The sequence below is a fragment of the Rhinoraja longicauda genome, chromosome 28, assembly GCF_053455715.1.
Source record: "Rhinoraja longicauda isolate Sanriku21f chromosome 28, sRhiLon1.1, whole genome shotgun sequence".
Lineage (NCBI taxonomy): Eukaryota > Metazoa > Chordata > Chondrichthyes > Rajiformes > Arhynchobatidae > Rhinoraja > Rhinoraja longicauda.
Window position 1 is genome coordinate 20,454,002 of NC_135980.1, and position 27,139 is coordinate 20,481,140.

General features: G+C 38.9%; 1 protein-coding gene across 10 annotated transcripts in view; it reads left to right on the forward strand.

Moving 5' to 3' along the window:
* Window positions 1–27,139, forward strand: part of LOC144607377 (protein unc-13 homolog A-like) — a 184,408-nt gene that overhangs the window by 21,756 nt on the left and 135,513 nt on the right. For 7 of the 10 annotated variants that reach the window (XM_078424171.1, XM_078424174.1, XM_078424170.1 and 4 more), the window contains exons 2-8: window positions 6,182–6,211; window positions 7,376–7,475; window positions 15,567–15,684; window positions 18,885–19,008; window positions 20,421–20,494; window positions 22,269–22,323; window positions 25,979–26,014. In XM_078424171.1, coding sequence (XP_078280297.1) covers window positions 6,182–6,211; window positions 7,376–7,475; window positions 15,567–15,684; window positions 18,885–19,008; window positions 20,421–20,494; window positions 22,269–22,323; window positions 25,979–26,014 — 537 coding nt within the window. The remainder of the gene's footprint in view (window positions 1–6,181; window positions 6,212–7,375; window positions 7,476–15,566; window positions 15,685–18,884; window positions 19,009–20,420; window positions 20,495–22,268; window positions 22,324–25,978; window positions 26,015–27,139) is intronic. The other 3 variants (XM_078424179.1, XM_078424177.1, XM_078424172.1) reach the window with 1 other exon arrangement.

Consider the following 27,139-nt stretch of genomic DNA (forward strand, 5'->3'; position numbering starts at 1 on the left):
CCACATTTGGTGATGTCAGCTGAGTTTCTTGAAGAACTTTAAGGTGGATAACTCCCTAGTGCCTGATGGGACCTTTGTTTCTTCTCTAACCATAGGCGAGGTCACGAAGGACTGAAGAGTGACCAATGTTGTTCCTTTGTTTAAGAAGGGAGGTAGAGAGAATCCAGGGAAATATAGCCCAGTGAGCCTCTCATCAATGGTAGGGAAACTATTGGAGAGAATTCTTTGAGATAGGATTTACTCTCATTTGGAAGAGAATGGGCTAATTAGGGATAGTCAGCACACGTGGCAGGTTGCATCTCATTAACTTGATTGATTTTTTTTGAGGAGGTGACAGAGGAGGTGACAAAGGAGATTGATGAAGGTAGGGGGGTGGATGTTGTATACATGTATTTTAGTAAGGCTTTTGATAAGGTCCCTCATGATAGGCTGATCCTGAAGATGTATGGGATTCATGGTGATCTTGTCGTATGGATTCAGAACTATGAACCTTATTCATAGAAGACAGAAGGTTGTGGTGGAAGGTAGATATTTTGGCCGGAGCTCTGTGACCAGTGGAGTTCCACAGAATCTGTACTGGGACCTCTGCTGTTTGTGATGCAGTGCCCTCCATAATGTTTGGGATAAAGATCCATCATTTATTTATTTGCCTCTGTACTCCACAATTTGAGATTTGTAATAGAAAAAAATCTCATGTGGTTAAATTGCACATTGTCAGATTTTAATAAAGACCATTTTTATACATTTTGGTTTCACCATGTAGAAATTACAGCAGGGTTTATACATAGTCCTCCACATTTCAGGGCACCATAATGTTTGGGACACAGCAATGTCATGTAAATGAAAGTAGTCATGTTTAGTATTTTGTTGCATATCCTTTGCATGCAATTACTGCTTGAAGTCTGCGATTCATGGATATCACCAGTTGCTGGGTGTCTTCTCTGGTGATGCTCTGCCAGGCTTGTATTGCAGCCATCTTTAGCCTATGCTTGTTTTGGGGGCTAGTCCCCTTCAGTTTTCTCTTCGGCATATAAAAGGCATGCTCAATTGGGTTCAGATCGGGTGGTTGACTTGGCCACTCAAGAATTGATCATTTTTTAACTTTGAAAAACTCCTTTGTTGCTATAGCTGTATGTTTGGGATCATTTTCTTGCTGTAGAATGAACTGCCGGCCAATGCATTTTGAGGTATTTGTTTGAACTTGAGCAGATAGGATGTGTCTGTACACTTCAGAATTCATTACGCTACTACCATCAGCAGTTGTATCATCAATGAAGATAAGTGAACCAGTACCTTCAGCAGCCATACATGCCCAGGCAATAACACCCCCACCATCATGTTTCACAGATGAGGTGGTATGCTTTGGATCTTGGGCAGTTCCTTCTCTCCTCCATACTTTGCTCTTGCCATCACTCTAATATAAGTTAATCTTCATCTCATCTGTCCACAAGACCATTTTCCAGAACTGTGGTTGCTCTTTTAAGTACTTCTTGGCAAACTGTAATGTGACCATCCTATTTTTGCGGCTAACCAATGGCTTGCATCTTGCAGCGTAGCCTCTGTATTTCTGTTCATGAAGTCTTCGATGGACAGTGGTCATTGACAAATCCACACCTGACTCCTGAAGAGTGTTTCTGATCTGTCGGATAGGTGTTTGGAGGTTTTTCTTTATTATAGAGACAATTCTTCTGTCATCTTCTGTGGAGGTCTTCCTTGGCCTGCCAGTCCCTTTGCGATTAGTAAGCTCACTAGTGCTCTCTTTCCTCTTAATGATGTTCCAAACAGTTGATTTTGGTAAGCCATGTCTTATTCTTTTTTCTTTACAGTTTTATTCTTGTTTCTCAGTCTCATAATGGCTTCTTTGACTTTCATTAGCACAACTTTGGTCCTCGTGTTGATAAACAGCAATCAAAGTTTCCAAAGGTGATGGAAAGAATGGAGGAAAGACTAGGTGCTGAGAGCTCTCTTATACCTGCATTAAGGAGGCATTTAAACACACCTGAGCAATTACAAACGCCTGTGAAACCATGTGTCCCAAACGTTATGGTGCCCTGAAATGGGGGGGACTGTATAAACACTGCTGTAATTTCCACATGGTGAAACCAAAATGTATAAAAATACCCTTTAATAAAATCTGACAATATGCACTTTAACCACATGTGATTTTTTTCTATTACAAATCTCAAATTGTGGAGTACAGAGGCAAATAAATAAATGATGGGTCTTTGTCCCAAACATTACGGACGGCACTGCACATATAGCATTCATAGATAGCAATTCAATATTTAATTAGCAATTCGTCTCCATATTTTCTCACCATTTTGTACCCGGTTGACACATAATTCTTTCTAAATCAGTGTATTCTAATCAATTATAAAGTTACTGTAAATATTTTGGAAGTTATCAAAATCTGTGATTGTAAATTAGACATGTTTAGCTAAATGATTAAAAAACATTTTTACAGTACTTCTTCCCTGAATTGATGAGGCATAACTAAAAGTGTGCAGTGGGATGAGCTAATTCACATGGAAGTTTGTTCGGAAGAGTCTTTGTATATTGGGATTTCATGAGCTCCTGTCACTATGGCTCAAGCTCTAGCTTTTGAATTAAAACCCTTGGGGCAGACAGCTGACGTGTCAATTTGGTAAAGACATTTGGATGTGCTGTTCAGTCAAAAAATGGAGGCATACTTATTCATACATCATCTTAAATGTAGATTTACACTGAAGGAGGCAGTAATGATCTGTTTCTGGAGAAGCATAACTTATCCGGATACTTGAGTATGAATAAAAACCCCCACTTTATTTATATTACTCTGGCACTTATATAAGTTTATATTTAGAATTATAATTATTGGTTGATTTCATTGTTCTGTATCTTTAATGAAATCATGTACTGCCGAATGTGAAAAATGGAAAACAATTCTGAATATTACCCAACGTTGGTTTAGGTTTAGATTTATTTTGTCACATGTACAAGTACAGTGACAAGCTATGTTTTGCTATCCAAACAGATCGCATATACCATGCATGGATACAATCAGTTCAAACTCGAGTACAATAGATAGTGCAAAGGAGAAGATACAGAGTTGAGAATATATGGTTACCTGATGTTTGAATTTTTCAATCATACATAATTTAACAACCCTGGAGATCACCATTTGGCCCATTGGACCTATGCAGCATTCTGTAGTACCATCCCATTAATCCTATTGCTCTTCTCAATTCTCCACGCTTCTGCATTTTATTCTCGCACATACCCATCAAATGCCCATCAATTCCTTTTGCCATTCCTCAACACTAGGGGCAATTAACATTAGTCAATTAAACTACTAACACGTTTTTGTAATGTGAGAGGAGAGCACATGGAAGAGAGCATGCAAACTCCACAGAAAGCACTTGAGAAATGGATTGGATTGGGGTTCCTGCAGCTCTGAGGCCACAGTACTAACTTCTGCAGCACCATGCGGTTCTAAAGAGCTTAACCCAAACAATTGTGATGTTTGGTGGACTGTGTGGGTTGGGAGGACCCGTTACCTCCTCTTGGCCTGTCCCCGACCAACCATGGCAGCGAATCCACATAGAGTTTGCCGGACCGTTCCTGGAGGACATGTGGCTCGTCGTCATGGATGCCCATTCGAAATGGCCACATGTTATCCAGGAACGGTCCGGCAAAATCTATGTGGATTTGCTGCCATGGTTGGTCGGGGACAGGCCATGGGGAGGTATTCTACTCCGCGACTGTTGAGTCATCATTCCGACGGAACTGCGATTGCCAATTCTGAAAATGTTGCACAGGACACACATTGGAATTGTGCGAATGAAGGCGCTCGCCCGCATGCATGTGTGGTGGCCGAATATCGAGGCTGATATAGCCGACCACTGCAAGGACTGCACACCATGTGCTGAAACAGCGCCGAATCCGCCGGAAAAGACCTCCCTATGGCCTGTCCCCGACCAACCACGGCAGCGAATCCACATAGATTTTGCCCGACCGTTCCTGGAGGACATGTGGCTGGTCATCATGGACGCCCATTCAAAATGGCCACATGTTATCCATATCAATAAATATCCAACCACCGAAACAACCACTTCTGTGCTTGACGATTTGTTCGCCATTTGGGGATTGCCCTTAACAATTGTAAGCGACAATGGACCCCAATTTGCCTCGCAAATGTTCAGTGACTGGTGCAAACATCACTCAATCGTGCATCTGACATCAGTACCTTTTCATCCACCCTCAAATGGTGAGGCAGAGCGGCTTGTCGGCATTTTCAAGCAAGCCATGAAATGTGCTGTAGAAATTGAAAAGAAATCAAAACAATTGGCATTGCGCAAATTCTTACAGCAGTATTGAACCGTTCCAAACTGCACTACCGGTCGAACTCCAGCGGAGATGATGCTCGGACATCAAGTGCGCTCTCCCCTATTAGTTTTGAACCCGACCCGTAACTCTAACACGGCGCACACTCAGCCAACGAAGTCGAACAAGTCCAAATTCGACATTGGCGACTACGTATATTACCGCAATTATACGACCAAGCGAAACAAATGGTGCGCTGGCAAGATCATGGCTCACATTGGAACCAAAATGTACACCGTCCAAGGACAAGAAGGACAGTGCCGACGGCATGATGATCAATTAAAAAGCCGTGTTCCTCCAGCGAAGACTGCGCAGGGCCTGGCCAGAACCAAGCAGCCGGACACCCCAGTGCCCAATCGTGTGGACACTGGAGTGCCTGATTTGCCCCTCCCCTGGCTTGACGAAGTTCCACCAGATGAACTCCCTGCCGATCTGCCTGTGGTCCCTCGTCGATCAACACGTTGCAATCGTGGTATTCCCCCAAGGTGACTCATTGAGGAATAAAGACGTTCAAACTGGAAAGGGGGAGTGTGATGTTTGGTGGACTCTGAGGGTTGGGAGGACACGTTGCTCCTCCCGTGCAGCAGGTGGCGCTGCACAGGACAAAGGGAGATTTTTGTACATAGTTATTTTGGCTGTACACAGTATGGAGTGTGCAGTCAAATTGTGTAGTTGCAGCCATTTTAGTTGTCTTGTTGCCAGCTTTGAGTTACTGTAATAAAGATTTCTGGTGTACCTTGAAGACTTGCAAAGTTTCATACAGGCATAGAACAAGAACACGAAAACAGTCAAATCCAGTTTAGGTTTTGGCATCTCAACGTAGTTAATAGTAAATTAATATTGATTATTTCAACAAAAAGTCTATTTTTACTACTTGAATAATACAAGCAGATGCTATCATCATACTTAATGGTATTTGGCATGCACAGCTTGAACTGTTATGAAACAAATAGTAATGGTATAATAAAGTTATGAAATTATTGGTCAAGTTATTTTTGCCCCATGTAAGAGCATGCGTGAGAAGTATTTGTGACATTCAAAATTTATGCAGTTTTTTAATATCATGCAGAAAAATTTAGCCTAGACCTGCCAACACTGCATTTGGCATTCTGAAATAAAGTGACAGGGGACCTAAATTAGGCTGGAAATATGCATGTGCTAGTTTGTGTTCTATATTTAAGGACAGTGTTTAATATCCTGCTCTGCTACACAGGTGGTGTACTCAATAATCAAAATCTGCAGCGATTGTAGTTTTTTTAAAGAAGGGCTTGCATTCACATAGTAATGTTCAGATGTCCCAAAGTATTTTGCAGCCCTACGAGGTGCCGTTTTGATGTGTTGTCGCTGTTGTTAGGTAGGAAGTGTAGCAAACAATTTGTGCATAGCAAGCTCTAAATGTGGTAATGATCAGTTAATATTTGAGATATTGATTGAGGTCAAGGTGCTCGGGATTACTCCTCTTTGAAATTTTGCATTGGGATCGTCGAACATCTGGCTGTAACAACTTGTTTCATTGTCTTATCTGACTTTACAGCAATACCACTGTACCACACAGAGTGTCAGCTTAGATTTATGATCTCACAGTATTTACCTGAAACTTTGAACACATGGCCATTTGGTTAAGAGTTAAGCATGGTTTTAATAAAATTACTATCCTGGATATTCTTGTGATTCTCTAACAATGCTTGCACTCCTGATGAACAGGTCATGTAATTTCTGCTCTAACTTCCTGTGAGTGCATGATCCCAGAATTATTTGTTTTAGTACAGTGAATGAAGTAAAAAAATATTCTAAATGTTATTCCATTTTTCTTTTTCAGTTAAGAAAGCAAAGCTTGATGGTCCACAAGGTAAATTTTTATTCCATTAACTGTTTTGCTGAGGAGATGCAAGCATCCATCTTTACAATATTTTGTAATGTCAAAACTGAAGTATTCTGACAATTGGATACAGTTTTTCTCGGCTACCATAGAAATATTAATCAGATACTTTTGGAAAATGCCATTACCAAATTTCATTTTGTAAATAGTTCACCTCATTGGCACCGACCGGCATATAGCACAGAATAACTATTCTGTTAAGAAAATACTCTTATTACCAGCTCCTCTCCTCATCCCACCCTCATTTCTTCTGTAAGCACAAACATTTAGTTCCAAAATTGATTCTGTTGTAAACTGTTACTACCTGGATATGGATGACATAATAACTATTAAATTAATTTTCATGGAAGGGACTATCCCTGGGTTACCAACACCTGATTTGTGGACACTCCTACTCACAATATTATTACTTTCAAACGCCTAACATACGTACATACATTCCTATAAATAGCAGAATAAGTGTTCATTAAGTAAATTTATGAGCTTTAGATGACATTCATGACTGTGGAGATATGGTCACTATATGTCATTTTTGTGAATTTTCGGACATATGGACAAAATTGTCTTAGGAATGTTTTTTTTTAAAAAAGTGGAATTTGTTTGTTACTGGGAGTGGCCTGTAGGCTTTCTGTCAGGGGATCGGTGATCATAAAAGGAGACCGATTTTACCTGTGTATTTATAGACAGGCCTGTTAAGAAAATAAAGTTATGATCATTTGTATTTTCCGGCTGTTTCACTATACCTGTAAAATACATTTTAAAGAAAGTTTTCCACAACCCACGTCTCATGAAACCCTTCCTCCTATCCCATCGTACACCAATCAAGAGGCCTTTCACTTTATATCCTGTGGTATTGCTAACAGACCTCCAACCAGAATAAAGCCTTGCTGTCTAATTGTATTGGAGATTGTATGTTGATTGCTGACTCATTTCATATCCACTTTTTTTAGAAGAAAATTTGCTTTTTTTAATAGCACTGTAGTTTAAATGCCTTCACCTAATTCTTCTCCCTTTGGAATGCCATAGTCCCCCTTGCCATGTCACAGCCTAGAGAAAGGCCAGTGTCTATAATGGATGTCCAGGATGTTCAGTTTAATCAATGTTTACTGACATAAATCAATTTATCTTTTACAGAAAGATATAATACCTATGTGACTTTAAAAGTTCAAAATGTCAAGAGTACGACCATAGCAGTGCGGGGCAGCCAGCCATGCTGGGAGCAGGACTTCATGTTGTAAGTTTTAAATGTGAACGTGGTAATATGACATTCTCACTGGCTTGCCATTGATGGCAAGTTAAAAAGCACAATGCCAAGTAATGAGAATATAAAAGCAATCTCGCTAAAGCAAAGGTCTAATATTTATTTTTATAATTAACATATGGCTGGTGATTAGGTTTGCAGGGATGAATATATTTGTATGCCAAAGACTATGTGGTTGTAAGGCTTTGGGTCAACCTTGTTCACACTTTTGAATGAAAATTGAAATTCAATGTTTAACTAGGTAGAATAATTTGTAGATTGCTAAATTGTAATAATTAATACTTCTGGATCAGGAGCCAGTTGATCTTTTGAGCTTTTACACAATTTCAAGAGAATTGCTTTTATGTGTGGCTGTGTAATCAACTTTTGTAAAATGAAACTGAAACGAATAAATGATTTTAAAGAATGTGTTTTGTAGCGACAAATTTTAAATGAGATGTTATGTAACAAAGCTGACAACTCAGTGTTGATGAACAATTGTTTGGTATTTTCCATGACTAAGGACCAGTTACGCAATAAATTATACTGATAGGTATGTGTGTCGATAATAGGCTGTTTTGGAATGATCTTAAATGCCATGCAGGTGTAATGTAGGCTGCCTATGTAATTATTGCACCTAAATTAATGATATGTTCCCACTATGAGTAGTATTAAAAGTCTACTTTTTTAAGCCATTTAATCTGTTCTGCCTCATCAGTGTAGTCATTTTTAAAAATAAGGCACAGTCATTGTTATTTCATGTTCTGTCAACTTCCTAAGTTTGTTGAAAGTTTGCTACTGTTGCATTAAAAAATACTACTTTAAGCACAAAATGCATGGGCTTTCCATGCTAGAGAGGAAGCAATTTGCAAGTATCTTGGATTTTGTGAGGAAGAAAATATATTAAGGAAAATAAATGTCAAAATCTACTAGAGACTAATAAGATAAATACACGAGGGCAAAGGATTATTTTTTAAGAAAGCTTTAATTAACTGAAATTGTTTATTTTTTCAAACATTGATTAGCTTATAAAATAAACATGAATAAAAGAGATTGAGAATAATTGTCAAAAGAGTCATAGAGGTGCAGCATGGAAACACAGGTGACCAACAACCACACATTTAGATGAAAAGCCTTAATTATTTATGAAAGAGGTGACTGTGTGTTCTGCTTGCAGGGACTTTCACAGCTTCATTTGGAGCAAATGGTCACTTCATATCTGTTTATTTTGTGATCTTGTTGTAATACCAAGTGGAAAAAAAAAGTCAAATTGCACCAGATTAATTTGCAACCACAAATTGGGATATTTTGTCAGTCGTGCTTCATTTATGGGCATTTGCTCAATAGGAGCTTCAATGTTTGCTTCATTTGAGTAATTGTGGACATGAGAAAACAATATTCTAGCATCTTTTGCAATTTGAGGTGTATATTAAAAATAATGTAAGGTCAATCTTACCATGTGCAAAAGAAAACAGTGTTTATTAAATTTCTGTTGTTTGAAACTAGAAGTTGAATGTAAAACACCTTTTAAAATAGACACCTTTTAAATTCTAAAGCATTTCTTGATGGTGCAAGCAAATGAGTAATGATCAGGAGCATTGACCAAGATCATGGTAAAAATTGGAATATTTTATTCTCATCCTTGGTCACTGTGCAATCATGCCTCTGCTAAGGCTGATAAGGTAAACCCATTAGTTTCTATGTTTGGCATTAGTTCATTTATTTCTGTACAAGTCCATTTTACATTCAGATTAAATGTTAATTTTAACTTCATACCATATTTTTATGAATTGACATTATTTATCAGTGTACTGTTTTTAAACATTGTGCTGATAGTCACACTTTGTTTAGTAATACTCAATTTTCTACATACTGCTGAGACATTTTTTTTTCTCTTGCGAGAACTCGCCCTACCCTTCATTAATTTAAAAGCATTAGTTATCTGATTTGCCAAACACCAGATTTGTATTCTGGTTTAAAAGGTATCCAGCCACGAATAGTTGGGGGTTTTTCCCCCAAGTACTGGTGCAAGTATCTCATGATTTTACATCCTGTCCTCTGCACCATTCTTGGAGCCACTTGATTAAACTCAAATCCTTTCCAGCATTTCTGATTTTTACCGGTGTAAAATTGTTACATTTTATGCTTCTGCACCTTGGTAGCTTCTTGAGCTCTTTCCCGCTTCAGCCGATAGAAGTGTAGAATCTTTATGGCACAAATGGAAAGTATTTAAGTCCTTTGAGTCTATGCTAGCTCCTTTTAGACCAATTTACTTGGTCCCATTTCCTCTAATCTTTCTCTCAAGCTGTGTCAGTTAATTTCCCTTATGTACCTATCGAGTTTCTTTTTTTACAAAGGCTTGATTAACACTTTCAAACACCCGTGTAAACCCATGGTTCAGATCTTAACGTTCCATAAGTTAAAAAATGATTTGCCTCACTTTTTGAATTTTCCCCATCACTTTGAATCTTATATCCCCTGGTTCTTGACCCATGTGGTATTGTAAATGGCTTCTTCCCCATCCCCTGTGTTATTGAGTCATACAGCAACGAAACGGGACATTCGGCCCAACTTGCCCATGGGGACTGAGATGCCTCATCTACACTATTCCCACCTGCCTGGGTTTGGTCCATATCGTTTAAACCTTTCCTATCCATGTACCTGTCCAAATGCCTTTTAAATATTGTGATAGTACCTGCTTCAACTACCTCCTCTGGCAGCTCGTTCCCAGGGCCGGGAGTGACCTGGCAGGCAGAAGCCTAGCCCACCAGCAGGCTCGGCTCGGCTCGTCCAGCAGCCACAGAACAGAAGACTGAGGAGCCGGCCGGTAGGCCTGGCCTGCGTACCGCGACATGAGGACACACTCACCACAGATAGTGGAACGGGGACCGCCTAGGTCGCCTGCCACAGACTGACGATGGAAGACCTGCTGGTCGGCCGGGTTTGCTCACCGTGGAGCCCAAACACGTCCTCGAGCCACTGGTGGCGTTGGGACCTGCGCCACTGAGACCGAGAATAGACCCTCAAGCAAGGTGGACCATCGAGAGCGAGTTGGACCACTGAGAACGAGGTGGGGAACCGTGTCGCCTAGAGCTACCTGGGAGGGGGCCGCTAAGAACGAAGGGAGGTCCCAGCAGGGGGACTCCGAGAACGAAGGAGGGACCAGGCAGGAGGTTTTCGAGAACTAAGGAGGACCTGGTGGGGGGCCTCCGAGATTGATGGGTGGATCCGGGGTGAGGGGGTCAGGATGCGACTCATCCCTGATTATGCTGCTGGCCTTACCGAGGCAGCATGCAGTATAAATGAATTCAATGGAAGGGTTGGTTTGTGAGATGGTCTGGGCTGCGTCCACAATTCACTACAATTTCTTGCGATCTTGGATGGTGCTGTTCTCAAAACCAAGCTGAGGTACATCCCGATAAAATGCATTCTATCACATTTCCATCTTCACACTTCCCCATCACAATTTTGTTACTGTTGGAGGAGGGTCAATACCCACTGTAAACTGCTGCCTTCCTATTTCCTCTGGATATTGATCCAACTGCTCTTGCTTTAGTATGGAAGCTCTGTGTTAAGCATCCATTTTCTGAGTTGGTATTATTTCTTAGATTCTTCTTCCACTGGCCCAGAAAATACCATGCTGGTATCAGATCAGTCTGAAGAAGGGTCCCAAACCAAAACATCATCTGCCGATTCCACACCGGGCAATAAGAAGGACATGGATTCTCAAGGTGGTGTTAAAAGTTTCATGTAAAAGTGAAATTGCGAAGTAAAAATATTGGCTTGCTGAGTGTGAAATATTTTATGGAGTTTACTGTTTCCTTTGGTCTTATTTCTTTGTCTCGTAAAAGTTTTCCATAGGTGATTCCACAGATAAGATCTCGTATTTCGAAGGGACAACTTTCTAAAATTTTACAGGGAAAATCAAGACAAGCAGGATTCAAACAAACCTACTTTTTAGAGGCTGTTGCCATTAAACATTTTAAACAGAAGAATGCACCATCCTCTCCCATTGAAAATCATGCTTGAGGGTGTACTTCATTTTTCGACATATCTCTTTGAACCATTATTATAGTTGAATGAAACGTTCACTTTTTTAAAAAAGCAACCATACCTTAAGAATGAGATTGGACAGTAAATTATATTTGTCTGTATTTTGGACACAAAACAAAAATTTATTGGTATCCAGATAAATACAACTGAATCTGTCATGGATAATTTTTTTTGTGATAGTTTTAAATTGGGATTGAGAAGAGAAGAATGAGATAAATAAATGGAAGAATACTTGGGGGAGTGAAAAGAATGGCTAGTTTTCTGACAGTGAAAATGACTGTAATTTGAAGAATACCAAGAAGAGTACCATTTGTATTTTGTGGTATAGTGATTGGATACTCTGCTTCCTTGTGAGAAGGCAGTTCAAGTATAGATCAGCTACAGGAATGGGCAGAGAAATGGCAGATGGAGTTTAATCTGAGCCAGTGTGGGGTATTGTAGTTTGGGAGGTCGAATGTAACGGGAAAATGTATAACTCGCGGCATGACCCTTAACAGCATAAATGAACAGAGAAAGCTTGTGGTCCAAGTCCATAATTCCCGTACAAATAAATAGTGGTAAAGAAGGCATATGGTATGCCTGCTTTCATAAATCAGGTCATTGAGTGTAAGAGTCAGGAAGTCAGGAACTTTATAGGACTTGGTTAGGCCGCATTTGAAGTATTGCACGCAGTTTTGGTCGCCCCTTTACAGGAAGGGAGTGGAGGCTTTGGAAAGTGTTGCCAAAATGATGGTTGCCAGAATTATGCCTGGATTAGGAGGTATGAGCTGGTCAGACTTGGGATTGTTTTTTCTGGAATGCCGGAGGTTGTGGGGAGACCAGGTTGAAGTATATAAAATTATGAGAACTATAGATAGGGTTGGCAGTCAGAACCTTTTCCCCAGGAAAATTCAAATACTGGAGGGCATATTTTAGGGTGAAAGAGGCAATGTTTAAAAGAGATATGCGGGGCATATTTTTTTACACAGAGAATAGTGCCTGGAACCTGTTGCCAGAGGTGGTGGTTGAGGCAGATATGATAGTGTCATTTAAATGACTTTTGGATGAGCATATGGATATGCAGGGAATGGAAGGATATGGATTATGCGCAGGTAAGATATGAGTTGGTCTTGGCACCACATTCGGTACAGACATTGTGGGCCGAAAGGCCTATTCTTGTTCTGTATTTTTCTACGTTCTGTCTTTGATTGTAACTGAACCCAGCCAAACACAATTAGTGCTGACAATTCTTTTTAAACTGGTGTATGTTCTTGGTTCTGTGGAATTTGTTCATTTAGTTCCATCGTACTTATACTTTTCACTTCTACATAAATCTACAAACTGATGTGATAGCTTTTGGCATCGCGTTGGGGAAATAAACGAAGTTTTACGCTCATTTGAATGCACTGGAAAACAAGTGTTGGGAATTGTTCTGGATGCTTATCGCGATGTCAGTTTGCTGTCAAGGCATGATTTGAAACTACTAGCTTGAACCTTGCTCACTGGGCATGTACGACGTTAATGAAGATTAATGATAGATTATTTTAAACATAAGAGGCACACAGATGAGTAAAGGATAAACTCATTTGTACACCAAAGAAAGTCCTCAAGGACATGGAGAGACAAATGCAGAGTTGCAGTGCTAGGAGTTAGGTAATCTGAAATGTATAAATTAATAAGTTATTTTGCAAATACAGTTCAGAAGTAAAATGCACCTGTTGGGATGATCAGTCACCAAATCTCGGTATTGGTCGAAGAGCAGGACTGCCACTCCCTCCAGAAGTTGGATGAGAGGCCTGAATGATGCGTTAGCGGCAGGGGTAGCAATTGCACCGTCTGCGGAATAGAACAGCCGAACGGCGACTTGGGCCATTTGGCTTAATATTTAAAAAAACCCCGAACACATGGCTAGATTGGTGCCGGGCCATTCATCTAGGGAGGTGGGAGCTGATCCAAGCCGCATTTAGTAGTTGGAAGTGCACCTGACTTGCCACACTATGGTAAGGCTCTTCCGAAAGAGAAAGGAATTTACCTCCTCCTCCTCCTCCTCCTCCTCCTGTAAACAGTGGCGCCAACTCGGTTACATTTCGGGCTTCCCAAAAGCTAGACTGGCAGATATTTGCCTTAAATACACAATTGTCTTCACGAAGGGCTATCACCACACAAGCACGCAAATAACACATGAGCAAATTCAAGAGATTTTAATAGTCACTCCTCTGCTCATGTAAAACTTGTATGTCGCCTTAAATCCTCCTGCTTGCCATATTTCGGCTGTACATTTGAACAAAGCAGCATTTATGCTCAGTGCAAAATATGTACATTTGTTTGTTAAATGTGAAGTACAAACTAAGAACCAGTCTGTCACTATGTATGACAGCCTTCACTTGAAAGAATGGATATTAATTATGGAACCAGTCCAATTGAGAAAGCAACACAAAAACACAGATTTCGTATGATTGGTGTCCTCAGGCCATCAATAAATATTGTGCAGCTAACATACTTTGAAATTATGTTGTTGCTGTTCCTCACTCCTTCTGGAGTTAGACCATGACATCTAGTTTAAAGTGCTGAGTTGTGTGTACCGGGACGGCTGATCAGATCAATCTGGGCTCCAAAGTTCCTTTCACACCGATGACAGGGGTGTAGGGATCCTGTGGTTCTTGATGTACCAAATTCTCTTTTCCTCTTTGATTCCTTCATTTGAGCTTCCTCATGTATTACTTTTTTTGCGAAGGTATCACAAAATGCTGGAGTAACTCAGCTGGTCAGGCAACATCTCAGGAGAGAAGGAATGGGTGACGTTTCGGGTCGAGACCCTTCTTCAGACTGATGTCAGGGGGGGCCGGACAAAGAAATGATATAAGTGGAGACAGGAAGACAGGGGGAGCGGAAGAGAGGGACAGAGGAACTATCTAAAGTTGGAGAAGTCAATGTTCATACTGCTGGGCTGCAAGCTGCCCAAGCGAAATATGAGGTGCTTTTCCTCCAATTTCCGGTGGGCTTCACTATGGCACTGGAGGAGGCCCATGACAGAAAGGTCAGACTGGGAGTTGGAGGGGAAGTTGAAGTGCTCATCCACCGGGAGATCAGGTTGGTTAAGGCAGACTGAGCGAAGGTGTTGAGCGAAATGATCGCCAAGCCTGCGCTTGGTCTCGCCGATGTAGAGAAGTTGACATCTAGAGCAGCGGATACAATAGATGAGGTTGGAGGAGGTGCAGGTGATCCTCTGTCTCACCTGGAAAGACTATTTGGGTCCTTGGATGGAGTTGAGGGGGGAGGTAAAGGCACAGGTGTTGCACCTCCTGCGGTTGCAGGGGAAAGTGCCCGGGGAAGGGGTGGTTTGGGTAGGAAGGGATGAGTGGACCAGGGAGTTACGGAGGAAACGGTCTCTGCGGAACGCAGAAAGGGGAGGAGATGGGAAGATGTGGCCAGTAGTGGGGTCCCATTGGAGGTGACGGAAATGTTGGAGGATGATTTGTTGGATATGCTGGCTGATGGGGTGGATTACTTTTTATGCGGGTACGCCAAGTTGGCTCAACACGTCATGTTGCTCTGGGTGGTGTGTGCCAATATTAAAACTCTAGTTTGAAATGTAAATAGTATTGTATTGTGAGAAATATAGAGTAAGATTTTCTGTCCTGATGCTGTGCTAGTATTAGGATTTGCTTAAGTATAATCTCATGTGTGTGTGTGTGTGTGTCCCCCCCTTTTTTATTACGTTCTTATGTCCTGTTATCATGGGAACAAAAGAGATTTAATAGGATTTTTCAAGGTAATTAAGGATTTTTGTTTGAAAAACAGCTCTTGTTTTTCGTTGGAGAAATGGGTGACTGAGGAGAAATTGAGAGTCGTTGCAATATGGAAGGTGTTATAAGTGTGAAAGAAAACTGAATCATAGAAGAAAGATGATGTACACAGGATCCATCCACTTTGCACTGACTATAATTGACTGAATTTTTAAAATATTAATTTTTCAAATCGGTTTATATCAATTCTATCCTTATTTTTATCATTATGTTTTCCAGTCACAGAATTATTTCCTTTATTTTACAGTGAAATCAATCGTTTAGACCTAGGCCTGACTGTTGAAGTGTGGAACAAAGGATTGATCTGGGACACAATGGTTGGTACAGCGTGGATTCCTTTAAGGGGCATACGTCAATCAAATGAGGTAAACAGTTTGAAATAATGTTTAATTGTCCTAACCCACAAACAGCACTTTGAACATGCTCGTGTTATGTCCTGTCTCCATATACCTGCACGTAAGGATAGGGGAAGAATGTATCAGGAGAAAAAGGGTAAATTGTGAATTTCGTGAAAGAAACATTACAGGCTGCAATCAATTGATTTTTTTTATGCCAAGTGTTTTCTGTTTACGTTCTATTGGTTTCAGAACCAGATGAACTGATACAAGAGAAGAGTTATGAACAAGGGAATACAGTGTTCAGAGTTAGTACAGATCTGACATTTGAAACTTAACTCCGACAAAAGATGACAGCAACAAAGTTGTAACCTATCCAGTTCTTTTTGGATAGTAGCCTCAGAAAGTGGATGGCTTGGAATGAAGATGACTCATTTGATCTCTATAATCTTCCATTTAGGAAATCTTTGCTTATCCATTACTAGATATGAGGCAAGATTGCCTATGACAATTTAGGTAAAATGAACTTGTCACACAGGTGATGTCGTGGTAAAGGCAGATGTCTTCAGCGTGCATGACAGCATTTTCCGTTTCAGCATTTGCAGTTTTGTTTTGATCTGCACCTGAAAAATTAATCTGGCAAAACTTTTGCAACATTCCCACTATTGCAATATCTTTCCTTGGACAGGAAGGTAAAACTTATACATAGTCACATGACCTGAAACGTCATCTATTCCTTTTCTCCAGAGATGCTGTCCGACCCGCTGAGTTAATTTTTGTGTCTACCTAACCAGGACCTCAATATATTTGGAGCAAGATAGCTGTGCTCTTGTAATTAAGGCATAATTTGCCTTCCCAAACCCTGTTAAACCTGCCTGATGATTTTCATTGATTTGGATGCTGGGCCATCTACATTCCTCTGCAATTTTCAAGTTTCTCGGCATCTTTTTACAAAAAGTCTGTTTTTAATATTTTCTTACAAAGCAGATAGGCAAGATAGCTAAACAGGATAAATAGCCATAGCTATCAAGGGAGGTTTAAAATAATGACAAATAACATTGCAGTTTTCCATATTGTATAGGTATTCTTCAATTATCAGAAAGGTTCGGATTTAGGAAAACATCTTCAGTGAAATTTTGTAAATCAAGGAAGTATTTCCCATTGGTTTAGTGTAACAATTGGCTGCGTTTTAGACTGAAGAATTTAAAAAATGCATCAACTGAAATAAAATGCATGTATCTGAAATAAAATACAGATTTATTAACTTAAATCCTAAATTATCATAGGAGAAATAATAATAAGAGTATTATTTTAAACTTCCCTTGATAGCTATAGATGCTTATCTTATTTAGCCATCTGTAACTTCTATATTCTTTAAAATTAGAGATTGTTTGTTAACTGTACTACTTAATGTAGCTTCCCTATCTTCCATTGCCAATTTATACCTCATGGCTTTGTTTGGTTTCTTCAGATTTAAGACCCTGGTTTCAGATTGAACTAAATTGCTTTCTATCATATTATGATTATTGCTCCCTATAGGAGTTTTAACTACTAAATCTTCAACTAATCTTTCTTCATTAGGCAAAATGAGATCTAAACAGCCTGCTGCTTCCTTGGTTCCTTTTTAGAAAAACATTTCTTCTATATTCCATGAATAATCCTCCACAATCTTACTGCTAATTTGTTGTGGCCAATCTATGTGGTCTAAAGCTTCCCAGGGTGACTTGGACAGGCTGTGTGAGTGGGCGGGTGCATGGCAGATGCAGTTTAATGTGGATAAGTGTGAGGTTATCCACTTTGGTGGTAAGAATAGGAAGGCAGAGTATTATCTGAATGGTGTCAAGTTATGAAAAGGGGACGTACAACGAGATCTGGGTGTCCTAGTGCATCAGTCACTGAAAGGAAGCATGCAGGTACAGCAGGCAGTGAAGAAAGCCAATGGAATGTTGGCCTTCATAACAAGAGGAGTTGAGTATATGAGCAAATAGGTCCTTCTACAGTTGTACAGGGCCCTAGTGAGACCGCACCTGGAGTACTGTGTGCAGTTTTGGTCTCCAAATTTGAGGAAGGATATTCTTGCTATTGAGGGCGTGCAGCGTAGGTTTACTAGGTTAATTCCCGGAATGGCGGGACTGTCGTATGTTGAAAGCCTGGAGCGACTAGGCTTATATACACTGGAATTTTTCCTTTAAAGTAAAATATGGATCAATCTTAGCACCTGCTGGAAAATGTGGCTGAAGTGCGAGAGAGTTTCAGACTGCGGGCTAAAAATACTAAGGACTGTATGTTACTTTGTTAAATAGAATAATATTTCACAAGTGTTAATAGAAGCAAAAGAAACACAAGTGCTGAAGGAACTTTGCCTATCCATGTTCTCCAGAAATGCTGCCTTGAAAAGTTTTTTGTAAACTAGCACCTGCATTTCTTTATTTCTACATGTTAATAGAAACGATTGTTTGTCAATTTCAATAGCCACGTATGGTGAAAGCATTCTTTCTGCTCGTCAATTTCTGAAGTGACTTTTAACTAGTTCTCCTGTTCCCAGTCAAAATCACATTTTAACCAATTCAGCCTGAGTAGTGCAAATAGTGTTCCCTAATTCATATCTTGTAATGTATCCAATTCAGGTGGTGGAAATGGGTTATAGCAAAACTACCTGTACTTTTGCAACACTTCTAGGACAGGGTCATCTTGCTTATTTTTGTTATCAGCCCTTTGATCATTTTAAAATTGAATCTCCTGAGTGGTGCAGTTGTTCAGTAAATAGCACAAACTATTCTGGTTTTGAAGAGCAATTATGTTTCCAAGTAGGTGTAAATAAAACATTAAATCTATATTTATGATGGTATAATGCTGCAATGCTTTGGATAAATTAACCAGATTAAGTCAAATGTAATTTTTTCAGGAAAAAAATCAGATAATATATTAATTACAGAATATGGTAAATGATATGCTGGGTGAAAATAGTGTCCAATTTTTTTAAGGTACAATGTTGGAAATTGATTTGGAATTATTTCAATTTTGAAGGGGGTCCTACATTCTCAGCTGCCTATTCTTTGTACTTTATTATATATGTAAATGCATGCCATTGATCAGCTGTAATGAATAATTCTCTTCCTTAAGATTCTCTGTACCTTCCAAACTGCATACTCGAAACCAAGCTATAGCTTCCCTTTTGTGTTCTGTCATCTTTCTCTATCAATCACTTGCTTTCCACTTTCTATTTGAAGGAGGGACCTGGTGAATGGTTGACTCTTGATTCAGAGGTTATAATGACAGACAATGAAATCTGTGGAACAAAAGACCCAACATTTCACAGGATTTTGTTGGACACTCGATTTGAATTACCACTTGGTAGGTTTAGGTTTTTTCTTTCTTGGTCTCATTTGGGTTGATTTATAATTATCACCTTTCACATGAACGCAAAGTGTTTGCTTCTCTAAACTATACTTTTTAAAAACACTCTTTTAATTTTTGTTATTATTTGTGCTGTTAAAAGTGATCATTATTGATGACATGGACACATGAACATTTACTGCCTGCTTAAAATAATTAATATTTAATAACATTATTGAATGAATCAGATTTTTGGAATTGGTTTGTCTTCTTTGGCAATTTTTTTTGCAGGTTATTTTCTTCATTTCAAACACTTTATTGTGACCAAATTACTTCATGCTTAGGTACTGCATTTCTTAATATTTATGTTTGGAAGTAAAACATATTAGGCAATAACTTACAATTGGGCGAATTGTAAGAATAGTTCTAATTTTTATGGATTTCAGCCGAGTGGATAGGCATTACTGATTTTAAAAATATTGAGAAATGTCAGAATTTCCATTAGCATGAAAAGAAGTTTCCAATATTTTATGTTCAATGGTCAAGATTTTTGTTGTGCTTCACTACTATTCATCAATTGTTTGACTGCTTTAATAACTTATACCACCTCAGTAAGTTACCCCATTTGATCCCAACCTATTCAGGTTAATTTTCTTCAAGGATTTATGAAAGCAAATAACTAATAAAATGTAGACCAGAAAATTTTAATTTTATGGGACAAAAACACATTTTCAGCAGCATTATGAAAGGGAACAATTGCTGCTATTCAACATCAACACCATATTAAATTCCAGAAATTGATGTTTTGGTGTGAGGGAATCTTGCTGACTAGCAAAATTAGTAGGGTGCATACAGTCATAGCAGGAATAATGTGAAAGCTGATAACCAGATGGACTATTTAGGATGGGAATGTCAGGCACTATATTTTCTAAGATATGTGCTATCTTTCAGTTCTAATTTGTTAACTAAAGCCAAAAAGGCTGCTAAAATTGATCAAATTGAAGACACCTTAAATCTATATCTCTGCATATATTCATCACAACATCATTGGGGAACCAGAAGGCACTTTAGAATAGCAATTATTGATTAAGTAAGTAACGACAGGTCAATAAATAACTGAACCTATTCATGAGAAAAACAAAATGTTTCTTGCACATCTGGTGTGTAGTTTAGAGACCTTAAAATAATGTAATGTCTGCAATAAAAGTTATTGCCTGATGCACAGAGTTATGAAGAAACATTGTGTTCTGAGTAATGAGATTTAACTGTACCTAGTTTAATTGTTGGACGGAATAATATGAGTGAAATTTACTTTTCAAAGTATAATCGCATAAATTGTTGTTGGTGTTGTGAAGTTGCTTCATTTCATTTTGTTTTCTAGTTAAGACGTTACTTTAAATATGCATGAAAAAATGTACTTTCCATTGCAGATATCCCAGAAGAAGAAGCACGATACTGGGCTAAAAAATTGGAACAGCTGAATGCGATGCGAGATCACGATGATGTAAGTGTTAAAAACGGGCATTATTGGTGTATTAACTGTACAAAATTTGAACGATATTGCATTTTAGATGCTCACCATTTTAAAAAAATAGTCCTGGAATTACAGCAACTTATGATCAGGATTAAATATTTAGATCCAATAGTACACAAAATTCTACACATTTTTAATTATAATTTTGTGTAGAAGCATCTTCCCATCATGTTGGCAAACCAAAAAAACTAATTCCTTCTCTCCCGAGATGCTGCCTGACCTGCTGAGTTACTCCAGCATTTTGTGAATAAATTTAAAATTTGCCAGAATGTAAGATTTTGGTGTGCTAAAAATAAAATCCTTGTTTAGTTTGAATTATTGTATTATTTTATTAAATTTTCCTTGCAAAATTTTCATGGCATTGGGAAGTTTGTTCTCACTACTAAAACGGTAAGTTGAGCAGCAGCATCTATCATCAGCATCTGCATTGAAATACAGAGAAGTTACTTGCCCATTGATTTCCCACTGAAGACTCCAGTAAAAGTTATGCCTCATACAATATGTTTTACATGAGTTTTTAACCATGATGGGAAATAAGATTTGCTTTTAAATAACTAAGCATGCAATTTTATTCCTTCAAACATTAGTTTGTATTAGAGAAATTAAAAGTTTCTTAAATCTTTTGCTCAATCTCTTTATGTCTGTGTTTTAATACCATCTCGTTTCCCCAATCTTAATTTCACGTTCAAACATGCTATATTAGTGAAAGCAATGTGTGGTGGATGCTGGAAGCCTGGAATAAAAGCAGAACATCTTGAAAATACTCAGGTGATCAGATATTATCTGCAGTCCTGTTCTGTTGAAGTCTATCAACTTGAAACATTGTTTCTCTGCAGATGCTTGCTGACCTGCTGAGTGTTTACAGAATTTTCTGCTTTATGAAGGATTAAAGTGTTCTCTGTTCAGACCCCAACAAAATGCGAGTGAGGCAGCTCCTTTGTAAAATCTGGGTAATTCATAGGCAGCAACAGAGTTGGTGCCATTATATGAAACTTCAATACTGTAAATGCAATATAAAGACAAATTCACCTGTCCCTTTACCTCCCTCCTCGAATGCAACACCTATCCCTTTACCTCCCCCCTCGACACCATCCAAGGACCCAGTCTTTCCAGGTGAGGCAGAGGTTCACCTGCACCTCCTCCAACCTCATCTACTGCATCCGCTATTCCAGGTGTCAACTTCTCTACATCGGCGAGACCGAGTGCAGGCTCTGCGGTCGTTTCGCTGAACACCTCCGCTCAGTCCATCTTAACCTACCTGATCTCCCGGTGGCTCAGCATTTCAACACCCCCTCCCATTCCCAATCTGACCTTTCTGTCCTGGGCCTCCTCCATTGTCAGAGTGAGGCCCAGCGCAAATTGAAGGAACAGCACCTCGTATTTCGCTTGGATAGTTTATACCCCAGCGGTATGAACATTGACTTCTCTAACTTCAGATAGTCTCTGCTTTCCCTCTCAATCCCCTCCCCCTTCCCAGTTCTCCCACTAGTCTTCCTGCCTTTGGCTAATTCTATCTTTGTCAAACCCTCCCCTGACATCAGTCTGAAGAAGGGTCTCGACCCAAAACGACACCCATTCCTTCTGTCCTGAGATGCTGCCTGACCCGCTGAGTTACTCCAGCATTTTGTATCTACCTTCAATTTTAACCAGCATCTGCAGGTTTTTCCTACAAATTCAAAATATTACAGCTGCAAATTATTTGACTTGTAATATTGATGTATGATAGTACTTTTGTTTCAATTAGTATGCATTCCAAGAGGTGGGGGAGAGGCCTTTACCTGTTCCGGGCTCTCAATGTTGTAAGTATGACCAAAGTATTAATGTTAACCTTAATATGCCCCCCCCCCCCCCAACACACATTGTTTATTTTTTTTAAACAAATTAAAAACTCTGCCTCCACTGTCTTTGAGAAATATGTTTCCAAAGACACATGACACCAAGAGCAAATGCTTCCTCATTTATCTTGAAATTTTTCTCAGCCATTTACTCAAATTCAATGTTATCCCTCTTTTATATCTACTCCCTATACAGTTGGGGCAATTTGCAGAGGTCATTTAACCTACAAACCTGCATGTCCTCCCTTAAAGAGATCGGTCTTGTACACAGTGGTTTAAATGTGATCTCCCCAATGTCCTATATAATTGAAGCAGAACATTTCAGCAATAAAGGATGGCATTATGTTAGCTTTCCTAATTATTTGCTCTATCTACATTCTAGCCTTTTGCAAATCATGTGCCAGGGCACCAGATCCTTCTGCACCTCAGAATTCTGCAGACTCTCACAATTGAAGTACAATGGTTTTTATCTTTCGTGGTGCCATTGGGTTAGAATCATATTATTGCATACAACAGAAATGATCCTGCTAAAATAGGCCATTGTGTATTTTCCCACATTATATTCCATGTTCCAAATTTTTGCCTGGTCACTAAACGTATCACTTTGAGATCTCCTTATGTGAAGTTATTAACTTACTATCTTCAATTTTTGTGCCATCAGCAATAGGTTTATCATGCTCTGGTATTGATCTAAATTATTTTTGATGTCTTGAACTTGAATCTTAGTGCTAAAATTAACTTTGAAACTACGGCACACCACTTTTCTAGCTGCATAATCCAGAGCCTGACTCCCCAGTTAATAAGTTATTCTAGTGATGATGACCAGAATTTCTGGTGAGAGTAATGGTGAAATAATCACTGCACACTATTGTAATAGTTGAAATCTGACAACAGCACAACAAAACCTTTGGTGATATTGTGCTTTAAACTTAGCAAAAATTTAGTCAAGAGATACGTTTTTAAGAAGAAATAGTAGAGAAGGGAAGGGTAAGGAGAGAAATTCAACAGCTTTGGGCTCTGAGGCTGGTCACACAGATGATGGTGGTGGAGTAATTGCATTTGGTGATGAGCATAGAATTATAGCAGAGCAGAGTAGAGATTTTTTGAAGATGTTAATCCAAGAGATTGGGTAGTTTGGGCCAAAATTTTGCTTTTGGATGATTTCTCAACTAAGGGGTGGGGTATGAGGGAGGCTCGCCAGGACTGCACAGAAATAGTCTACTCTGAGGCAAGAATGTAATGCCCTGCACATTCATTCAGGGCAACAAAAGGACATTGCAGTTGCACTTTCACCTATGTACACAAAAAAGCTTTTTACTCTACCTCGGTACACATGACAATAAATTAAACTAAACTAAACATCACATCCACCTGAACCCGTCCTTACAAATGCTCATTGGTCTACTATTTCATTTGTTCTCTACCTCTCATTCCAACAACAAGTGCAGGTCATCATAAATTCTTCAGGTACGGAAGGGGGAGCTGTGGAGGTTCATTGGTGTGCAGCCGTGAATCATGTTGACTGCACTTGAACAGCAAGCGAAATGTGATCATGTAACTTGCAAATTTGAACTTGGCACTAGTAATGCACATTTGAATGGTTGATTCCTCAGGATTGAATCCTACTGAGAGCAGGATTTGTGGATATCATGCACAGCTCAGTTGCTCGCAGCTCAGTGGAACGGTAGTTATTCACCTGGTGACTCATATCTCATGATGATAGAGGTAGCTATGATGATCCTGTGGCAAGTGTTTTCCAAGCTATGCACAGTTGGAGACAGATGGTATACCTCAGGGAACAACCAATGAATAGCATTATCATAGACAAGTGCTAGAGAATGTGTGATTTACTAACAGCATTTCCAAGCATTCTGATCATGATTGCTTGAGAAAGTGAAGGAGTCTGCCTTGATCGTGAGTGATATAATTTTATAGGACAATGCAATAATTTATTCTCATCTCAATAGAATATCACTTCTGGCAATTTTTTACATCTTGACTGGAAAGAAAAGTGTGTGTTAAACTAAAAAGGGTGACACGTATCAGTAGTCTTGGCATTGTAATGTTGTAGTGACTTTCACCAAAGCACCCACCAGCTTTGCTGTTGCCACACAATGCAGTTAGGCAAACATGAGGTTGGTGACTAAAGAGGGCACATGTGGGGAAATCTCAATTTCTGCTTGTGGTCCCAGAGAATTGATGTTTAAAGACAATTTGCAAGGTTTCTTTGAAAACACAGGAATGGTAGGTTGCTGCAATATGCTGCCAGGGGGGCTGATAGAAGCAGATATTATAGCAATGTTTATGACAATGTTTAAGGCATTTGGACAGGCAGGGAATAGAGGAATATGGGCCATGTGCAGGCAAATTGGATTAGTTTAGATTGGCATCACAGTCAGTATATTTGCTATCTTTTGAGCTTCCAGTTTGTGTTTGTGTGCACTGATTGGGCCAATGGATCCAACCTAATCTCCTCCAGGTGCTGGGTTTTCATTTGAGAGATGAAAATGACATGACTGACTCTTGGATATACTTGTGAAATATAGCTATTTGCCTCTATTCTCTGAGTCATGCTGCAGCAACTGGTGTCATGCTTTTTAACATGGTTGCCTCAATCAGCCTGTTTTCAGAAACTGCACAGACAATTCGAATGGATCAGCTAGCTTGCAAATTGTATACAGTTACAAGAGAGAGAGGGAGGGAGAGAAATCACATTTATTTCATCAGATCTCTGCAGCTTAGTAGTTACTCAGTCATTTCTTCAAACAGGAGTTGCTCATTGGGGTGTAATGGGACTTTTAAAACTTGGAGTTAGGGTATCATTTATTCCCTCCATATCAAATTCAAAAATTAAAATGATGAACTGAGGTAGAAGCTGCGGCTCATGCAGTTGCAAAAATGAAAGGTGGCAATCATTGCATGAATATTTTATGGGAATTGTGAAAGGTCTTGTAAAAACAGGAGCCCCCTTCTTAATTATTATATTCTGCAATGCTTTAATATATTACCGAAATGAATTTTGAAGCAAATCATTGGCAAAACATAGGTCTAGGCTCCTATTTGAAGCTTAGTGTTAGAAATGCATTTTTACGCCAATATCTGATATTTCCTCTCCACGTGTCGGTTTCCAGAGCATTACCATAAGGGAATATAAGGGAATACAAAAAATAAACATAAAATAAAAGGTACACCAGGGATGCAAGATATAAATGTAAGCTGAGTGACACGAGAGACTGCAGATTATGGAGTCTTGAGCAAAAAAATAAACTTCTGGAAGAATACTATGGGTCAAACAGCATCTGTGGAGGCAACAAGATGGTCGACATTTGAGATCGATCCTGTAAAGGTCCTGAGTTCTTCCAGTAGTTTACAAACTTCGTGTGTCGCAAATAAGCAATCTCCCTCAGTAATTAAATGTTAATCAACCACTGAATGTAACATTTTAAGGATTATATACAAAGGAAATCATTTGCATAGGTTTCAAAACAAAACCTTGGAAGAGGAATCTTTTTGAGTGGTGATGTAAGTTTTATAGCACGACTACCTGCTTTTATTGCTTAGTTAGTCAACATTGTGATGTAGTTTTTTTAATTGTTTGCTATCCTTTATTACCCCACAGGCAACTGGAACTATTTCGGCATTGGAGACAATCAAAGTATGTAATTATTTGTTGCTTCTTACTGACAATATATCTATTATTAGACTGCAAATTCAGTCAAATATAGATTATCGTGTTCAGTGAGTAAATAACGTTTTTAACAGGTCAACAGATTTTATGGTACAGAATGAGATTGATAGACCAGGCTACTTTTTTTATTTAAACAAGCTTTGCACCACATATTCTTTACACAAGCATTATATAATTTGGCTTTAATTGCAAGGAAATTGAATAACCTAAAGAACAAATATTAAGATTATACATTACCATTATTAAATTCAAGATAACATAAATGTTGATCATTTTTCTTTCCTAATTAGTCAAAATTATTTTATTAATCAAAATTAGCTTTTTTTAATTGCACACATTTTTTCAAATAGTTCTATGGCATATAATTAAATATGCCGTTATTATTTGAAGTAACGCAATGTAATATGCGAAAGCAAAACATTACAGATGTTGGAGATACTTGGGTCAAGTAGGGTCTGTGGAGAGAGCTAATATTTCGGGTTAATGATTCTGTTGAAAGATCATGGATCACTCTCCACAGATGCTGCTTGAACTGCTGAGTATTTTCTGTATTTTTGTGTGTGTGTGTACACGTGCACGCACGTGTATGTGTGCGTGTACAAATGCAGGCACTTAAGTGTTTTGTGATATTGAACTTTTAATTTTCTGAACAATTGCAAGATGTTGAAAGTTTTAAAAGAAATTGCATTATGCCCACGTGTAGACAACATACAAGTAAAATTACTTATCTTTTAATCTTTTTTATTCAGGACGTAGTTAAATAGTTATTTGATTGTTCTTCATTCTGAGGATCATTTTTTTCAACCAGTTTCAGGAAAAACGTTTCCCATTGTAATATCATCACAGGCAATTGTTTAAAGGAAGTTTGAGTTTAATTTCATGTGGTCACTGTAAATTGCTTCTGCAAAAGATGAAAGGTAGAAACACTGGTTGAAATTGATGGGAAAACAAGGAAATAAGTGCAACAATGTGCCATTGGGAATGTTCTGAGAATTCGATGGGCTGAAAGGCTTCCTACATTAAAAAATAAATATGTGGCGTGAGAAACCAATTACTCTAACTTTTTAGGAGATATTTATCTCTACAGATGAT